Raw genomic sequence first — 20,875 nt, forward strand, 5'->3', positions numbered from 1 at the left:
TCTGGGTTCCATCAGAAGAGGGGTGACCAGCAGGGCAAGGGAGGTGATTGTCCCACTCTGCTCTGCTCTCGTGAGACACAGCTGGAGTATGGTGTCCAAGTCTGGGCCCCCAACAGAGGAAAGATGTGGAACTTTTGGAAGGGATCCAGCAGATGGCCACAAAGATGATCAAAGAGCTGGAGCACCCCTCCTATGAAGACAGGCTGAAGGAAATGGGCTTATTCAGCCTGGAAAAAAGAAAGATGTGGTGTGACCTCATCATGGCTTTGCAATATTTAAAGGGAGTTTATAAACATGAGGGTAGATAGTGGTAGGACAAGGGGGAATGATTTTAAACAAAGGAGGGAAGATTTAGATTAGACGTCAGTAGGTAATTTTTTACTGTGAGAGTGGTGAGGGGCTGGAACAGGTTGATCAGAGAGGCCATGGATGCCCCATCCCTGGAGATGTTTAAGGCCAGGTTGGATGGGGCCCTGGACAATCTGATCTAGTACTTAATGTATCTGTTGACAACCCTGCCAGTGGCAGTAGGATTGGAACTTGATAATTCTTGATTCCAACCCAAATCATTCTATGATTTCTATGATTAATGTTATTTTGAAAAGCTCAGAGCTCACGTACTAATCAGAATATAGAAAATGGTTATTTGCTGTCTTAAATAGACCACAGTATGCTGTCCTGGAATACAACTATGGAAAGATAAAATAATGTTATTTACCATGTCCAGGAAATTATCTTTCTAATATTAAGTGAGTGACTTGATATTTCCATGTGCTTTAACTAACCGCTTCATTAATGTTAGCATATAGAAGGCAACAGCCAGGCCTCAGCAATGGCCATCTTTATTTTTTTGTTACACCTTAGTCAGGGTCAGCTTCTCATCCCTTCCTTTTTTTTTTTTTCTTTGTGTGTGTGTGTCTGTTTTGGTTTGATTTTTTTTTGTTATTTTTTCCTAAGGATACCACAGTATAATTCTGAGAGGAGATTAAACAGACCAGAGGTTTTACCTCACTGCCCTAGCAGAATATGGAACAATTAATCTGAAACCATGACTGTATTTTAATTTTTTGTTTTTGGAATTCAGCCCATTGCATTGAGTTCATTCATCTTTGAGAGTTGCTGAAGAACTTCTTATATATATATATCTAATAATTAATTAAAAACAGCAAATTCATAAAATGTGAACTTTATGGTATGCAGGAGTTAAGTGTAGAAAAAAAGAAGAAAGAGAGACTGGAATTTGTAATCCTCTGGAAGTAGGTGTACTACACTAGTGATGTCTCTACAGCACTCCAAGCATTTTAGAATTAAGAAAAAAGAAAAAAAAACAAAACACAGAAAAAAACATCATTTTCCATGTAAACACCGAGTTCTGACATTTAGTTTTGCTATTTGTTTTACTAGTTGCTTTGGTAACTAATAAATAGTTTGTGCTAAGTGCTTTAGCAGCCAGTCATTCTGTGGAAATTAGGTTTGTCTAATCCTCCTGCAAGTGCTTGATTACTGCTTCATATGCATAACATCTGCTTTTTTTAAACTAGAAATGGCAAACTTTACTTTCTTTACAAAAGTTTACAGGCCATCCAGAAAGCTTTTCTCCTTAGTTTTAAATCTATGCTCATTTCCAACTCTTCCTCTGTGATACTTTCCCTACACTTTTTTAAAAGTCATTTGGGTATTTGTGAAATAAATTAATACCAAACAAATTGTGAGGTTCTCATGTAATTATCCAAAATTAGCCACCAAATTGAGACAGAAGTAGTGTGTATTTTTTCTCAACAGATCAAGTCATTCCAAAAATTGTAGAATTATGTGAGAGTCATCAAGAGAAGATGATCACACTCAGGTTTTGATTATATGACTTATTACTTCTCTGTGTCTTCCTTACCAAACAAGTCTTTTTGCTATCCTAGTTTACTGATATCTATTTTAACTGTCATGCTATTAGTTCATCTTAAGGAATCTTAAGAACACATAAAATAGAAAGAGGAAAAGGGATTTTTCTACTGTTTTTTGTCTCCTTCTTCACAACAACCACAGGAATCAATTTTTACAAAAAGTTTTTTTGATGAACTGTTTACTGTATTTTTTGGAACTCAGACTTCAGAGTTTCTCTGTATCTATGCCCTCACAGTGGATATGTTTTCACTGCAACTACAGATGTGAGCTAGGGTCATGTACTACCTTACAGATGCAGCTGCAAGATATTCAGCAGGTCAGGGTTTTGTACCTTCTATTGGTGCACTGTAAGTAACACAAATGCTCATCTGGTGGTTGGCAACCCTCCACACAACAGGGTGGTTGAAACTAGGTGATCATTGTGGTCCTTTTCAACCCAGGCCATTCTGTAATTCTGTGAAATCAGTGAATCTATAGAAGTAGCAGTTGGAATTGAGGAGGGAGTTGAGAAAGCACAGATAAATGCTACCAGACTCTTGTCCTTACCTTGTTCTTGTCTGAGAAGCGGGTGTAACATGTGTGTTTCTGTGTGCTGTATGCATTGAGTCTTGCTGGATTTTAAAGCAATGTTTTGAAAATGAAAACTATGCTTTGAAAATAGCTATCATTCTGGATTTATTTACTTTTACGTCTTGATTCTGTGTATGACATTGTTCTTAAGTTCCTCATTGTGTGTTTTGTAAGTAGCCCTTGATATTTGGAAATTTTAATTGTCACCCACTGACTTTGGTTACAGTGGCAACAAAAGTGTAAAAATTCACAGCAAAGATTTAACTAGGGAATCTGTGTCTTGGAGTGTCTGTTAAGTTTTGGAAACAGAGCTGATCAATTTTACTTTCTAGCTTCTCAACAAAAATACTAAGTAGTTGAAGATATTTTACCTTGTAGAAGAATCCTGTCACTATTTTTCAGTATATAATATATAACTCATTTTCAATTTTCTGTTTAGTTGTCCGGTATTGGTTTATTGATAGATGTTCAGCAGGGAAAAATTGTGAACTATAACTTCTTCACCCTGTTACTTTTTTAAGAGTTCTGGAGACTGTAAATGTTCACATGTTCTACTGAAAGATTGCGAAAGTAACATTCATTTATAACATTTGAAGGATTATTCATGGAAAAATTATGCAAAGGAAAAAAACAGTGAGATCCTCTGGGATATGTGTAAACTTTTCCAAATGTTCTTGCCGCAGACCACTAAACAGCACTCAGCTCATTCTGATGAAGTTGTCTTATGTTCTCTAATGCAAACAATTTTTAATAATGTTTTAATATTTTTATACAATATTTTTTTGTGCATGTCAGCATAGCCTTGAAAATGATTCTGAGAAATAATGAGAACCAAACTAACCCCTGTTTATGCCAGCTGACTGGAAAATCCTACTAAGAGTGCTTTGTCTCCATGAAAGGCAAAATAACAGAATAGCAATCATGGTAACAGTATGCACTAGGAGTGGAGCCAGGAGAGTAAGGAGAGTTAGCAGTAGCAGATGACTTCAGTTACTGGGGGAAAAAATGGGCAACATAATCTCAAATGAATTGAAGTTTTGGAATTTTGTTATCAGCAGTATCAGGCATAGGTTACCCAGCTAATTGCTCAGCAGTCTGGTATGTCCATAAACATCCCTTGGCTGTGCAGCGTTCATCAGTATCTCACCATTTACCCTCTTTGGCATCCTTCTTGGCACAGTCTCACTTGTCTTTTACCCCTTAACAGAAATGAGGTCATCTCTCTTGTGCTTTATAACTCATACGACACCCTTTACACCCCTGACTTCTTACTGAACTGAGCGTACCCTGCAGCAGAATTCCAGTCTAATGAGAGCTCCAAACTTTGCAGTTCTTCTTCGTAGACATTTGACAGAGGAGCAGACATAAAGACTTTGTAAAGTTTTTTTTCGGCTCAGATTCTTTTTGCCTTAACACAAACTTAGTAGATCCAGATGGTATTTGTTTCTTTCTCTTGACTTGGGGATAAGGAAGAAGCAGAAATACACAGAAAATAACTTCTTCAGTGTTATATCAGCACAGCCGATATTTCTGTCTGTGCTTTTTTTCCCCGCAAAGCATTCGCTTCTCTATTATCAGGATCTTCCCTAAAGACATCTAACCAGGAATTCAAGTCCTTTATCTCTTTCCCAGGACTGATCAAAGAGATTGTGATTACCGTACTGAATAGCCAGGAAGCCAGGCTGGAACTTTTGGCTTAAATTGTAAGGTTATTACACCTGTTCTAACAAATTCTGTCACTACTGGGACATCTCACCATAGTTAGACAGTGTTTTAATCTGAAAATGGGTAGAATATTTTTTGTGTCAGTCTTCAATCTGAGATAAACAATCCCTAGTCATATTACGTGATTTGTTTCGGTTCATTTTAATAAACTTTTTCTGTTCTGAAGTTGTCCAAGTAATAAAAGCTCGTATTATAATTAAGTTATAATGATGACTTAAATATTTTTATTATATTCACATTAATGTAAATTTCACCCCAGGTTTCCTAAAGGAGGATTTATTTTTTTAAATTAAATTAGACATGTAGAGTGAAAATTCAGAAAGACCTATTTTTGTTGGTAGACATCATCTCTTTATTTTTTTGGAGGCCTGGGTAGAGATAACGTTTAGATCTATAAATACTTAAAATACTAGGAGACAAATCCATCTGACTTTGATTTTGTTATGGCTTGACTGTGTTAGCACAATACTTCGCTGTTCTTTCTCTGGATGAAATTTTTGAAGCTTTGTGCCAATGACCACTCTCTTACAACCAAATTAATCAAATAGTCTTACTGCTTTGAACTCAGTGGCTCTCCACAGTGAGATACTTAATCTGTTAGGCTGTCATGTATTATGTCTGAGCAACTTTGTTAATTTTTTTGTGGCGCAGTGTCTGAAAAAAAGTGCTGCATACTCATTTAAGGGTTTGCCTTTAAGACTGCAACTCTTTCACAGACTGAATTTTCAACAAATTATTGAATGGTGTTTTTCAAATTATTGAATGGTGTATCACTGAACTATGACATCCACTTCCAAGGACTTACTGTAAATTGTGATTTAGAACTGATAGTAGCACCAGAAAGATCTGAACAACACAACAGAAGGCGAGGCGGAACCAGTTATGTAGCCAGATTAAGGAGTGGCACAATTAATAGCTTACGAGGTGCAACAGTAAACCCTGAATGGCCGCATTAACACTGAAGTTTAAGCTGAATTTTGGACTGCACTCTTGCGTAATATACATCCTCATAATTTTTGGGAAAATTCTTCTCTGTCACAATCTTCATGCTGAATCTCAGCTCTCAAATATTTGAGCTTCTAACCAGGTAGTAAACACCGCAGTATTTCTAAGTATTGTAATGTTTCACAAGTTGAAAATACCTGATAAACTGAGCTTGCTGAGTGAACTCTGTTTCTTCTGAACTCTGTCTGTCAGAAGAGCTGGACATTTTCAGACAAAAAGTTTTGCTGATTATTCTGCATGCATTTAAATGGTCTTCATTCATATTTTAAGAATTCATGATGAAATGTTGTGGTTAAGGACAGTAGAGAAATGTACATTCTTGCTAGTAAGACTCTGGGTCTGAAATTCCTGCCTGTTGGTGAAATATTAATTCTAAGAGTTTTTACAATCTATTAGTCACCAACTGATCATGCTCAGATTAATTATTTTTATATTCAAACTTTTGCTCAGCCTCCATGGCAGAGGAAGAGGGTGAACCCTATTCACCTTGGGGAAAAAGCCTCCAGTGTCTTCTTACAACCCAGACACAACATTTTAATTGAAAATACAGCAGAACATTGTACTAAGTCTTTTTCTCCCCGCCTCCCAGGCATATGGTTCTCGTTGAATTTCTGGATCAAGAAATGATTAAAAATGCATTTTTTTAGAATTACATGTGACCTTTAAGCATAAGACCTTCTCTGAAGCCACATACGCTAATGACTCATGCTACAATAGTGTCATGCTTCACAAATTCTCAATTGCAATAAACAAATGATAGCAAAGCCAAGTGGGCATAAATCTGTTTGCATGTATGATGGTATGCAGAAAGAAAGCAGAAAACAGCATTACAAAATGTTTTGTCCTTTTCTTCTCCTACTAAATGATGATCTGATGAATAGTATTAATGAAGATTCTTGCAATGAACTTATTTCCCCTCTCTCAAATGCTGGAAATTGTCTCCTCTTTCTCCTTTTTTTGAGAATCCTTTAATTGTTATTTAAACTGCACAACAAACATTTTGCTCAAATTTTGCAGAATGCTGTTTGGATGAAGATTTCCCCTTTTCTGCTCTTAAAGAATCTTTGTAATTCTTCATAATGATAACCCAGTTCAAAGTGAAATTCCAGAGCCTAAGCTATGTGGAAATAAAAATACAAGTAATTTGGATTTCATACATCTGCATTCAAATCTGTACTGCAGAGTGGATAAAGACAGTAAAAGATCTTTGCATCTGTTCATATTATTTTTTGCTCATTATTAAGACAAACTCATTACTTGTTGTCCTGTTCCTTTTTGCATCCCATGCATTTTCAATTCTCCCTTGCAGAAACAGATGAATTACTTCTATGCTTAGGAAGAGTTGAAGTAGGCTATAGGGCAAATGCAGAATCATTTCTGTTACTAGCATGTTTTCACATCTCATTTTTAGTCTGTGCCCTAGAATGATGGTTTTTTCCTATTTCTCTTTATCTGTAATTTGAGTCCAGTCACTTTTGTAAGGATTCTAATGATAGCTCTTTGTGTTTTTCATATCAAAAAGTTTGTGTCTCTACTGAACTCTTAACAGGTTCATTATAGGTAAGAGGCCAGAAACTGAGTAAGCCATGGTCACTGGAGTGTACAAGAAGTAATTTCTGTAAATGCAGGAGGAGGTCTCTCTTGCTGCTACTTAAGCTGTACCAAGTCTGGAGATAAGTAGGTGTGGGACAAACAGCCACTTTCATGACCACCATTTCAATTTCTGTCAAGAGTACCAACATCACAACTAAATATTTAACCATGAAATCTTAACTGTTTGTTGTGAAGCCAAGAGTAGCCTTGTATTCACTGTAGATAATAGGCCTTGTTCTCCACTGTACTGCAGAATTCACTGTCAGTCTTTTGCAGACTGTATCAAGGAGCTGAAGCTAGAACAGATTGTCCATGTTTTCCATGGGGCCTCGTAAAATCTGTAGAATGAGAGGAAGAATGATTGTAGTGAGACATCCCTAAGCCTCACAGTGAAAAGCAGAACATCTGTCTGGCTGTAAGACACAGGAAAAGCCCTTGCTTTCTCTTACGTGCTCAAATTGTGAGTCAGTATGAGCAGACTGTTTACAGTTTATTCACAACATGGAGTTGTAAGCGAAATTCTAAACATGTGTGAACATTTCTACTCACACCCGAGATACAGATTGACTTTATGGCTCTGCATATTGTACTTTGGCACATACAACTATTGTAAGGGTGCCAAGACTTTTTGTAGGAGTTCACTGTCAAAAGTATGTACAAAGATGTTTTAAAGATTACTTCCAGGCACTTCAAGTATATAGAGACTAATTCATAGCAGAAATGAACGCTATGGATGCTATACTCATCAGAAATCATGTCTTCAGGATATCTGTAATAATGAATTTTAATCAGCTGCTAAACACACAAGCCCATGAATTTCTGGGCTTTACCACAGTTCAGTGTTAAATAATCTCTGTCTTTTAGGTCCAGCTGAAGTGTCAGCAATTATGAAATTCAGCAGGAGACCAACATGTCCCGACACCTCAGTTGCAGCAAGTCTGTCTACGCCTCCTATACCAAGGCACAGGAAGAGTCACAGCCTGGGAAACAAGTGGGTACTCCAGGTTCCCTCACACTCAGGCAGTTTCATGCATCACTGAGGTTTAATCTGGCAGCAGAACACTTTGGTACTTGCTTCTTCCCTTTCCTGTACTGCTGGAGTGCTTTAGGCTTTGCTATGTATTTTCTAAGTTTTCTTTTGACACTGTATGTTTTTGCTGGCAGTATTCTTGTCGTTCTAGAAAGCTGTGACCTTTTGCACTGTTCTACAAATGAGACACTTTGCTAGCTAAGTACGAGCACCTGCTTTCCAGTTAAGGCGAGCATATACCAAGTATCACATTTAATGGGTTAAGGAAATGCAGTTCACGATTGATGTGTTTGTTCAGCTTAGTGCCCAGTTATCTGCTTGCTACACAATAACCTGTAGACCTATATTTTGTGTTCATTGTATGATAACGTAAAGCCTGAGTGGAAATATCAGTTAGAAATGATTGTTATCAGATGACATAAGAGGGTTTTTGCATTTTTCTCTTTCCAAATTTCCAGCATGATGTGTCAGTTCAGTGTGGTGGAGAGCAAAAGCGCCACTTTCCCAACAGAGAGGCCGCGCCACCTTCTGGATGACAGTGTCCTGGAGTCACAGAGCCCGACCCGCAGCCACATGCTGAACTCGCTTTTCACCAATGGCATTTCTATAGGTAGAGACTGAGTGGGGGACTGACATACTTGGTTTTCCCTCCCAGTTCTCTTGTAAAGTCATAGAGAAATACAAAATCAAGGGATTAGGAAGCTTAGTAGCTCCTGGGCAAAGATTGTGCTACTGTATAGAAGAAAGGAGATCAGAGTTACTACTCAGTTACTTAATTGACTATATTTCAACTTTCTTTTATCACTCTTAGGCAAATGAAAATGGAGTTAAATAGCTTTGCCAGGGAAGGACAGACAGATGGGTCAAGGGCTTGGATGAGAAATAGGGGCTATCATTGTGAATTCCATTTCACTGATTTGTTATGACTCCTAGCAGCAGCTGGCATACCATCTGTTGCAGGTGTGCATGCTTGTTACAAACAAACAGTGATATCATGTCTAATAACTTTAATTGACTTGCAGATGTTATGCTAGAAATATTGTCTTACAGAGTAATTAGATTTTGTGTTTCTGAAGTATTCAGCTTTTAACAGAAAGACAGCATAATGAAAATAAAAGTAATGTGCAGATTTCTGGTATTTAAATACAATAGCAACAGTGACTTCGTTCATCAGTGATACATTACAAATGAGAAGGGCTGATAAAAGCCTCTTCTGATTTTAGAAGGTTTTCTTACTCCTTTTCTGTTCTCCACTTTTTCTAGATAGCAGTGAAAGCTCAGAATTCAGTGAGGAGCTGCCATCAGGGCTTGAAAGGTGAGTTAATTTTCATTTACGCTCACTGAGCACTAACCTGATTTAGCACTAACAAATTTAGAGAAATTCCTTAATGATCTGTATCACAGATAAGCCCTAAATCAGTGGTTATTTTTATGTTTTTATTATTATCACTTAAATTTTAAAAATTGAGAACTCTAGAATAAAACGCTGTAATGTTGTGTTTTCTTTTCATGGACGTGAAAAGATCTCTTTCATGTTTACCAGACCCTAATTGTTGAAATCTCAGCTAGATTTTCACTCATCGAATATTTACATGCGTAAACAGGGGTCGTTTATATGCCACACTGGGGCCAAATTGGAGAGTGCCAATCCGGAATTCTCCCAGGAGTCGAAGCTGTATCTACAGGTACAGTTCAGGCCTATCTTGCTCAGTTTATGGTAATAAACTTTCACTTGGGCGTCTACGTTTTCCTAGCCTAAGGTATTTTGTCTCCAAGAGTATCCTTGCATAACTATACATTAGCATTTTTTATAAACTTGTTTTTAATAAAACTGTCTGTGACAGGTAATGTTATTAGAAAGATGCCTTTTTGACTCTTTCTCATAATTTATTTCCTGAGTTATAGGATAGCTACCCATAGCATTTGATTGTGTCAGAAAGCATATAGGATATGTTATTTTTGTACAGCATAGAGGTGTGGCGTTGGACCCTGAGCAGGATAGGGAACATCTGCAGTGCTTATGTAGCATGTACTTCCAATGTTGCTTGCTGCTAAAACATAGACTTTTCATGAACGCATAATTAGTTTACCGCCCAAAGAGAGGTGACATGGAAAACTATGCATAGTTAAAGTGATAAAAAACATTCATTATATCCATACCTGACTGAAACTTCCAGATAAATTTTGTGATAGTTGCAAGTGAGGTTGTAAATGTAAGAATAGCCACTTCGGCTGAGCTAGTGACATTTGACAGCAGCCCAAGTTAGAAGTTACACAGGAATGTAGATGTGTACATTAAAAATAAGTAAAAGAATATATATTTTAACAACATTTCAACTAAACCTGCTTCTGGGAAATATTCTCTTATACATGCCTATGGCAGATTTGTTTCAAAATTTTATGCAGGCTATAAATATAAGAAGATAAAAATGAGATACACTTGTTAAATCCACAAAGAACCGTTCCCTAGAGTACATTTCTTACGTTTATCCACAGTCAAGTATTTCTACTGCTTGTATTCATTCTTCCTTTTCTGGAGTCTTCTATTTATTATATTAGAAAATTATAACTGGAAAGAATATACATTAGCATAGATAGGGCAGTTCATTTCATTAAAGAAGTCACAGTTGCCACTTTGAAGTGAAGGGCTTGTATAGCTGTCGTTGCTTTGTATATCATATTCACCAGCCTGTTCTTTGTGATACCACCATAGTTGTTCTTAAACAGATTCATTCTCCTTTCACAGATGACTGGTAGATCAAATGCATGTCCTTTTCCTTGTATTCGTTATCAGACGTGATTTAATTGTCTCAGGTGAACTGTAGTATCACTTATCTTTATAAAACTATCAGAGCTGTGATCACAGGACAATGAAAAGAGGTTAGCAGCAGGTAATTCTAGAAGATCATCACCTATGAATTGATCTTTGGTTGTCATGTTCTTAGTGACAGTATACATTTCTAACTGTACCTAAGTTTTTTCAGTTGTAGCACTTTTTCACTGTAGTATATGGAAAGTTCTATGCTTACACTGGGTAAGGAAAAGAATATCTTAATCACTGTACAAGAAGTTATTTGGCATTGTTATTTAGTTATCTCAACTATTTTCCAAATAGCCAAGGTAGCATTCTTTTTTTTGATAGCTAAATTATGGGCTCCAATTCCTGAAACTGTAAGCTACTTTCATACATTTAGATAATTTCTTGAATTTACCCAAATAAAATAGAAAATTGCTGATTTTTCCTTTGACTTCAGGTCTCTGTATTTCTTTTGTTTTGTTTTTAATGTCTAAATTCTGAGAATAGAATCTTTTGTTAATATGCTGTGTTTAAAAAGCCCTGATTCTTTTTTGGCGTATAGGTCTGAAAAATAGATATTTATAGAGTTGTGTCTAATGATACACTATATTCAAGGCAATGCAGGAAAAATAGATTTAAATTATATTATTTATTTCTTGCCTGTATTTTTTTCAAAACATATGATAATGTTATGATTCTGTAGCCCAACAGGAGCGTGCAGCTGCACATTAGGTAGTTCCATGGGAGTAGTTACCATGGAAGGACCCTTAAGAAGGAAAACATTGCTCAAAGAAGGCAAGAAACCTACTGTAAGTGATTCTAATTCTCCTTGAGATTCTAATTCAATAGCAATTGTTTTAAATTTTCGGGATTAGATTCAGTTTGCAGATTGATAGCACACCAAAAAAAAGAACTTTGTTGTTATTACCAACTGAAAAATCATATTGTAATTTTTAACTGTTTTATAACAAATTTGTAATCCTTGCATATCATTTGATCTGCAGCAGCTTTGCTTCTCCCTTCACTTGAAACTAATTTCTCTAGGTCGTGGCAGCAAAGCAAGACAAAAGCATCTCTCTCACTTGACATGCCTTTATATAAGGGCAGAAAATTAGTATCTTAGTGAACTGAGAAGGCTGCAGGGCATCCACCTTTAGCACCAAAGCCATAGACTTTCATAATTACCCTATATTCACAGGTTTCCAGTGAATTGGTACTTTTTTTGTTTTCTTCTGAGTTCACTGAAAGCTTTTATATAGATCCCTATTGTTCAATCCTAGAAGATTTGATGAACACAGGGATGTCATCTCAATAAATGTTATTAATCAAATGCAGAAGTCTAAGTAAAAGCCAACACACCATACCAATCAGTCCTGATATTTTTGTGGGATACAAAGTAAGATAGCTTGCATTCACAGGCAGCTACACAAGGTTAGATATCTGGTATGATTTATACCAGAAGACACTCTATACAGATCCCCATTTTTTCCATCTAAACTTAACTTTTTTTAGCACTTGGACTTGCTAGTGAGTAGTTTTTTTAAAATGTCCAAAATATTAAATTTCTATTATCTTTTTCTTCTCTGATTTAGCTTTCTTCATGGACTAGATACTGGATTATGCTTTCAGGATCAAATCTTCTGTACTTCGGAGCAAAATCCTTAAGAGGCAATGAAAGAAAACACGTAAGGTTTAAATTTCTTCTAAAAGCAAAATCTGCATATTTGTAGACAGATCTGAAAAGGTATTTTAAGTGTACTTGCTGTTCTTCTAGGGTAAGCAATATGTCGGCACAACTTCTACAACAAAAAATTAATCTCCAATATGTTCTTAGCTGTGACATACTTTTCTGTCTCTTGCAGTATAAATCTACACCTAGTAAAAAGATCTCCATTGTAGGCTGGATGGTGGCACTGCCTGATGACCCTGAACATCCTGATATTTTTCAGCTAAATAACCCCGACAAAGGTAAATTTTGCAGTGTGGACATTCCCTGAATTATATTTCTGTGATAGAAAGTAGAGTTATAGCTATTTGATGAGTTTGTTAATTGTAGGACTTACAGTGATGCTCATTTGAAGGAATGAAGAGAGATTTTCAAGGGAGGGTACAAATTAAGTTGAACATACTTCTGCAGTATTCTGCACTGCCTACCTCTCTGGTGCCTACAGATGTATTGCTGCATCTTGACAGTTACTGTAAGATTTGTGGATACTGCCTGACCAATGAGACCCTAATCTCTGAGTTTCTGAATAGCTTTCTTTGAATTGGACAACACCAAATCTTGACTTACAGTGGGGAAAATTACAATATTATGAAAATTCTTCAAACATCAAGCCATTTACCTAAAAAGCCTTTTGAATTATTCTTCATTACTTTTTAAAAATTAATTTTGAAGTGCCATAATTCTTCCAACTTGACCCAACTTTAAAAAAAGATCAGAAAGACGCAAAATATTTTGGTTTTTGAAAGGTTACATAAAGATTTTTGAGTCTTCTTTCACTTCTCATGTGATCAGCTTCAGTACTGGACAAGTGCATCTCTTGATTGTTGAATTAAATGCATGATATATTTAATAGCAAGAAGCAGTTTACAAGATGTCAAAGCATGGAGAAGGCACATAGTAGGACACTAAAGAAAACTTTGTTCACAAATATCAAAAAAAGAAGTTTGGCAGTAACTACAACAGTCTTAATGAGAATAGAGACAGAAATAAATCAGATCCACTCACTGGTCCTAACTGATCTTTTTCTGTAGCTGCAATTTGTTCTCTTTTCCTATACACTGCTCTTAGCTTTGCAGAACACGTATGTTCTCATGCTTCCTTCACCCAAAGATTATTAAATAATATGCCTCTCATGGGCTTTTTTGTATGAGCACCATACTCCTCAAATGTGAATTCAGCAATTTACTTCAGGACTTTTGCTTCTGCATAGGAATCAGAATCCACTGAAGCAGTATGTCTGTTTGCAAATTGAGAGCCCTTGATTCTCTTATTTTTATAGGTAATGTTTACAAGTTCCAGACTGGTTCAAGGTTTCATGCAATATTATGGCATAAGCATTTGGATGATGCGTGCAAAAGCAACAAGCCTCAGGTAAGACTGGGAAACCATCTCTACCTGCTTTTACATATTTTGCAGAAAACCCTTAATAGGAGATACTTCTTTTAAATCTGCATGCACATACACTCCTGTGTGGACAAGTCATTGTGTATGCTGATCCAGTTTTTCAATAGGAGGAATAAAAAGTATTTAAAAATGCAGAGTACCCACCTGAATTCAAGATTAGTACCAGTCTACCTATAAGTTTGGTGACATTAATATAGCCCTGTCTTTACTTCAGAAGGGACTTAATCATGAATGAAGAAATTAGCCAACATACTGGCAATTGAACTGATGACTGGGTGTATAATTACCCTTGAAGAGAGTGTCCTATAAAATACTTTATGTCCTTTATATAGCAGCTTCATTTTTCAGGAAAAAAAAAAAAAGTTATTTCTTGAAAAGTTTCCAAGGGCTTATATTAATAGGATGCTCAACTACTCAGGACATGTAATAGGGTACAGCTCAAGAATCTTGTTTACACATATATGCACATCCCATACATTCTAATTACTTCTTGGACTGGATTTGGTCCCCAAGGAGAAAAATCATTTGAAGCTTTTATCTTTCAGTTATGGTGTTAGCTCTCTTTTGGATCTGTTTGAGACTGATGACACTTTCTCATTGAATAATGTATTATTGGCCCACTGGATTTAGATTACATATCAGGGAAAATTTTCACTCAGAGGGTGGTGATGCACAGGAACAGGCTGCCCAGAAAGGTTGTGGATGCCCCATCCCTGGAGGTGTTCAAGGCCAGGTTGTACGTAGCCCTGGGCAACATGACCTGGTGCCTGATTTAGTGGTTGGCAACTCTCTTCCTACGGCAGGAGTGTTGGAACTAGATAATCTTTGAGGTCCCTTGCAATCCAAGCCATTCTATGATTCTATGATTTTGAAACCTTGCAGCTTCCCAATGCTGTAATATGCTGAGGAGCAATATACTGCTGAATAATGTACATTCTCTTCCAGGCACCTGCTAATCTAATGTCATTTGAATAATTTGCTCTTACCTGATGTGACTTCAAGTGCCAAACTGAAGAAACAAGCTATTGTTCTCTGAGGAAGAGGAGAAAATAATAGTTTTCCTGATGTAAGCCAGCCACAACTACTTCTGCACTTTCGTGTGTAACTTGAAAGTGATTCTGACACAGCTTTTAAAAGCAGAAAGTGAATGTTGTCCTTAGAACCAGATATAGTCTCATGCACTAAGTGGAAGTAGACCAGTTAGATGGACAGAAGATTAATCCTGACTCCTGCAGGATTCTAGAGTTTTCAACTTTCTGTGGTCGCAGACTGCCTCTGAACTGACGTTTGACCACAAACTGAGCATCATATCTTCTGCCTATCCTTTTTTAAATTGCTCTTTTTATTGTTAAGCTGCTTTATGTGACTGAAGAACATTTGGCCCATGTTGGGTTTCAGTTCTTTATGATGCACAAAATAATTGACAGTGTTAACTTGCTGCAAAGTGTCAATTAGGATAGAAAATTGTGGAACAACTTTTTTATAACATAAGTGCACTGAGTTGCTTTGCAATGTGGCTGCCTCAGATTTTATATAAAATCTCTGGACAGTTCTTTTGTTCAAGTTTGAGCTATGTGGTAAAAATGTATTTTGGCACAGAGCAGTCATTTTTATTTGGTTACGTTATTCTGCAATACCTTGACAATGAATTTAAGGTGTATAGTTTTAAATTTAATGTTGTGTTAAATGTCTTTTTTTGTTTTCTTACTAGCCATATAACTGTTACAGTTTGGTTTTGGTTTGCTTGTCCGTTTGTTTTTTAAATCTGAATATTGTTCATCATAAAGGGAACTGCTATTCCTTGATACAGGGTAGCAGATAATCAGGTTGTATGATACACATTGCCCTGACTCCTCAGAATGGCTCCATAACATTATTTGCTGTTCTCTCTTTCTGTTGGTGACTCAGCATCACTTAATTCCAGTACATGATGCACTTTTGTGGCATACAGTCATGGTACTGCATTTCTAAAATCATAATGGCAATGAAAGCTAGGCAAGACTGTCTGGTAGTGCAGCAGTTATGTAGTAGCCTCTACATTTATGTCCACAGAATTTAAAAGGGAAAAATAATAACAACCAGCCTTCTCATTATCTGAGCCTGTTTCTGTAAAGGAACTCTTCCTACATCCATAGCTGTATCCCTGCTGTGCCGTAGCACCAATGTAGTCACAGCTCTTTTCTATTCCCATTATAAGTTCAGTGCTTTTTTGGTTAAAAACTCTTCTGCTGTAAGGCATTACTAATTAAACCTTGTTAATTGTAGGAAGAGGAAAATCTCCTCTGTGTTTCCTAAGACTGCATGGAGGAGAGACTTGCAAGCCAAGATCTAGATTACAGACCATGAAAATTTGAAAGTCAATTTCAATAAACAGAGCCTATATTAGATCAGTTTTGCTCATATTAGTGGTATTTGTTCTGTGGCTTTTTGTAATTTTCTGAATTTTTATTTTGAAACTTCGCTAACAACAACAATCTGTACTGTTGTATGTAGGTTGACTGTAATTTTTGTGTTAGTTTGAGTGATCCTGACAGCTCCTGTGTGTAGGTCCTGGGACATGAAAATTTATGTAAAGTTGACAGATATTCTTTGATGACACGAGCTGTGTTTAAAAAAAAAAAAAAAAGCAAAGTATATTTATTCTTTTTTTCTCCTTGCTTGTTAAATTAAGACAGGAATGGATCAAGAAAAATACAAGTATCTGCAAAGGCAGAACATCCAGTGCTATTAATGTAAAATGTAAAAGCTTTTGAATGTAGTGAATCAGTAAATCAATTAAAAATGTTAGAATACATCATTGGAGTTATTCTGCACCTGTGTACTTTAGTGATCAGTTATCAGCAAGATTATTCGTAAGGACACAGGTTACATGGATTGCCATTTCACTGAGTATGCCACTTATGGCCATGTGTATTCTGTGTTTTTAGCATCAATATGGTTTGAACCGTATGCAGTTTTGTCACTACTTTAGATTATACTTCGACCCTTAAAGCTAGGGAAAACTTCTAAATCATTGTGTAGAAATGTAATTTTTGTTAAAAGGGCTACTGGAACACTGCCATAGCAGAAACATCCCTGCATTACTGGTTTAAATGTGAGCTACCAAAAACTACCCCAGAGGAAATTGGTTCTTTCTTTTAAATCATGTCTAAATGAATTATCTCTTCCAGTTGCAAAATAGGACTTATTTATTTCTCTGACTGTGGAAAACTCTAGAATTCTTGTAAAATAACAAAATAAACAAATCAAATGTTTCTGTTCTGCATCAGCATGCATTTGGCCATCATGAGCAAAGAAGAACTTGTCTGAGACCATGTCAGAAAACTCACAGAAAGTTTACTGAAATAATGGTTAAAATATTGCCCATTATACTTTTTAGGTTGACTAACAAATAAATACCTAGTAAAGAAGATATTGTCCACCCAAATGAAATCTTAACTGCAAACTTCAAGAACAGTGACCAAAAAGCAACTGTGCGTGTAATGTTTTATTAAGTTACTTTATTGGTAAACCATTCTCCTCTTAAAAGGGAATAACTAATCTGTCTTAAATGTAGGTTAAATTCAAAATGGAACACTTAATGGCATAATGAATATGCGTTAGAAGCATGTAAGCAATCATTCATTTCTGGTCTGATGTAGTGGAAGACAACACCAGTGACATATTGTACAGTGTACTGGAGTTGAGATAAACCAGTAGATGTCACAACAACTTTCAGTTATGTCTGACACGTCTTCCCTTGGAAAGAGGAATGATTGCCTGTACACATTCAGAATTTAATAGCGTTTTAGGTTTTATGTGTCTCAAAAGTGTTGCATATGTTACTGTAAAATTCCTCAAAAATATGATTTTACTCAAAATTATGTGCCATAGAGCCTTTTGGACAAGTTAGAAAAGGATCAATTTTCATTTCTTTTAAAGCAGATTCCTAAATAAAAACATAATGCCTTTGATAGAAAGATTGCAAAATGGTGTGCCATGAATAGGTGGAAACACTTATAAATGATTATTACACCCATTTATTTATCAGAGAAATATATATGTGGAGAAACAAAACCCTTCAAATAATACTACTCAAAACCTTGGAATTTGGAAATGTGTCAGAAAAGTGTGAACTCCTTCACGTTATTATCATTTGAAAGTAAAAAAGCTTATAGAAGGGAGGTGAACATAGTAGATAGATAATACATGATAGTCACCTTTTCAGTATAGCACAATTGTGAAATGGCTAAACAATATGAATAAATAAATCAGACTAATGAAGCAGTGTAATAATATTGTTAAAATATCTTGATCCAATATTAGATGAGTTTATGAGTAGCTAATGGATAAAAGTTTTTTGTTGTCATTTGATACCATTTCCTCTCATCAGACACTTTTAATGTTAATTGAAAGCTGCTGTTGGCACACTTGCAAATAAGTACTGATTAATACAGCATTTTCTCAGAAATATCACAAACCATGTAAGTTTTCATCCAAAGAAAAACTGCAGCAGTTGTAGAGAAATACATATTATCTCAGATTGACTGTTCCCAAACTTGTGAAGATATAAAATGTATTTAGGCAATATTATTCCCTTACTTATCTGCAATCTCAATGTTAGTAAGTGCCAAAATACATGTTTGTCCAAATAGCACTAAAATGAGGCAAAGGCAGTAGTTTTCAAATTGCAACTTACTTGTCATATTATAGTCTAAACAAATTTCAACATTTTAGTTTGTTTTGTGTGAAAACTGTTGCACTATTTTTGGCCGTATTTTCCGGCAGTCCACTGCATGCTGTTTGTGTAAGAATTATTTCTACAATTCTTGTGAAATGTCTCATCTGTAATAACCACTAAACTCTAGCATTGGAATCTAGATTTTTGGCAAAGTATTTTGTTACCTCAGTCTTGTATCGATATGCTGTATTTTTCAGCTTGTTACATTGATAATGTTTGTTTCATTAATTAAATAATGTAAAAAAAAAAAGAAAAGAAAAAAAAGAGATTGTTTACTTTGAAAGCAATTGCGATTGGTTGTAAATTCAAAGATGTGCAAAGTATGTATGCCATTACCAATAAAATATTTTGAAAAAGAACAGTAGAGGTACAGAAGGAACTTTTCAGCTCAAAGGCAGAAAGCACATTTTATCTGTGAATTCATAGTAATACAGTCAAACAGACTATAGTGCACAGTATGTAGCCATTCAATATATATAAATTTGGATACTTCTGACAGAAAATTGAAAATTCCTCCAAGTTTACATCTGTTTTAAGTGGGATTTGGAAAGTCCAAAGTAGAGGCAAACCTACTGTGTTATTTTTTCAAAGAAAAGCATTTAATCACAACCAAATATGCATATTGATCTGGATAGCAAAATGAATTCCTTTGCATCTAAATTTAAGTGTTATTTGGACACTTGGTTTCTCTTCTCTTGCCTGCCAATAGGGAAACACATTTCGTCCACTGATAAAACTATCTGCTCTACATTACACTGTACATCAGCTTAGATATACTAATAAACATAATAATATCTTCTGATCTTAAATCTGTTTTTTCCTTTCTCATTTCAGCGATGAAAGCAATGTCCTCTCAGAACCTTTACACACAGAGCTCTAATAAGGAAAGCCAAGCAATAAAATATTCAACAGAACTTTCTCTTGGAAGAAAAGATTAAAATGGAAATGTTGGCCAATGCCCATCCTTTTTTAATAATTTCTCTTATTACAAGCACCATTTTTACCCATTTGAGGTTAATAAGCTCCACATTAAAACTGGCAAGTAGGGGGCTTTATCTTCTGCAGAGCAATGGTTTTATTGCCTGAGAAATTGTCTGAGAGATAAATGACATTACCAAATGGGAAGGTGAGAGCAAAACAAAACCCAGAATGCAAAAAAAACTGCTTTCAGAGCTGAAAAAGAAAGCACACATCCCTTTCCTGAAGCTGACTCATTTTCCTGTTCTCTCCCAGAAACAGGAAGACTTTTTCAAGACTTTACTACTTTGTAGTTCTGGAAATCACTTGGATCTGTGCAATTTTCCTCCAGGCCATTATCCATATTATAAATGTTTTATAAAGTAAGCACTGATTAATCTCTTTACATCTACCAAACAGTCCATTTCACTGATTGCATTGGTTTAAATGGTAAAAGGAAGTCAGTTGGAATTCTTCTCCTCCTAACAGACAACAGGATGGAGAATAAATGATAACTCTGGGAAGGAAGAGCAACACTCATTACATTCCAGAGGGTCATTATTATTATTACAGAGGCAAATTTCAGGGGTGAGGACTACGTTCTGTGTTGGAGTATTTCACTGTAATGCTACGTACTTCTGCCTTAGAGAAAAACAAAGATGAGTACTGAAGTGCTCCTAAAATGCTCGTTATTTTCCTGCCTCTTATTTTGTAGACTGAGAGAAAAAGTGGTCATTAATAAATTTGTTCCTACTGCAAATGTCTGGTATCAAAAGGTGGTTCATAAGTGTTAAATTGTGTTTTGTTTTGTTTTTTTGAAGCCAGTAACATGGTATTTCTATAGCTGTGATCTATTAATAACATCTGTTCATCAAATTCTGAAAGTACGTCAGACTTTTCCTTAGAATGCAAAGAAAAATGAAAGTTAGTTAAAGTTTACATGTCTCAGCAGACCTCAGATGTGAAAGTAAGCCAGATAAGCATATTAGGAAGGATGAAAACTATTTTACATCAACCAAAACATAGTTGTGCAAGAGGAAAGTGCATATAGTAATGAATTGGAGGAAGTAGCCTTGCTCTTACTGCCAGAAATCAGTTTTTCAGCTTTAAGGAAGAGTAGATGTTGTTCCAAGTGGTTACTTACTTCCAGTGATTCATGCCTCAGGTTTGAAAGTATACTGTAGCTGAACATGAAGCAAACAGGATCAGGAAACAAACAGATTCATTCTAGTTTTTGCATAGTTAAAAGTCTGTGCAGTTTTGCAGAAGAAGAAGAATGCAGACAATGGCTAGAGAAGTTATTTTACCCATGATTTATTAATCAGCAACATTACTTTAATAAAATGATCACCTTAATTCTTGATACATGGGAACACACTAGAGCTCTGGAAACACTAGCATCTAGCTGTAGCGAGATGAATTTTCCTGTAATAATACAAAATACTGATG

General features: G+C 35.8%; 1 protein-coding gene across 11 annotated transcripts in view; it reads left to right on the top strand.

Moving 5' to 3' along the window:
• RALGPS1 (Ral GEF with PH domain and SH3 binding motif 1) overlaps positions 1-20,875 on the top strand; it is a 92,832-nt gene that overhangs the window by 70,626 nt on the left and 1,331 nt on the right. For 3 of the 11 annotated variants that reach the window (XR_016458790.1, XR_016458786.1, XR_016458785.1), the window contains 8 exons: positions 7,657-7,783; positions 8,281-8,432; positions 9,086-9,137; positions 9,427-9,507; positions 11,323-11,428; positions 12,212-12,304; positions 12,482-12,587; positions 13,625-14,815. Coding sequence is in view for 4 of the 11 variants with exons in the window: in XM_090121177.1 (XP_089977303.1) it covers positions 7,657-7,783; positions 8,281-8,432; positions 9,086-9,137; positions 9,427-9,507; positions 11,323-11,428; positions 12,212-12,304; positions 12,482-12,587; positions 13,625-13,716; positions 19,703-19,809 (916 nt within the window). In the remaining 7 variants the exon portion in view is untranslated. Of the gene's footprint in view, positions 1-7,656; positions 7,784-8,280; positions 8,433-9,085; positions 9,138-9,426; positions 9,508-11,322; positions 11,429-12,211; positions 12,305-12,481; positions 12,588-13,624; positions 18,829-19,303; positions 19,610-19,702; positions 19,810-20,875 lie in introns of those variants that run through there. The other 8 variants (XR_016458787.1, XR_016458788.1, XM_090121177.1 and 5 more) reach the window with 8 other exon arrangements.

This window comes from Phasianus colchicus, chromosome 19 (assembly GCF_987193195.1).
Source record: "Phasianus colchicus chromosome 19, bPhaCol1.hap1.1, whole genome shotgun sequence".
Classification (NCBI taxonomy): domain Eukaryota; kingdom Metazoa; phylum Chordata; class Aves; order Galliformes; family Phasianidae; genus Phasianus; species Phasianus colchicus.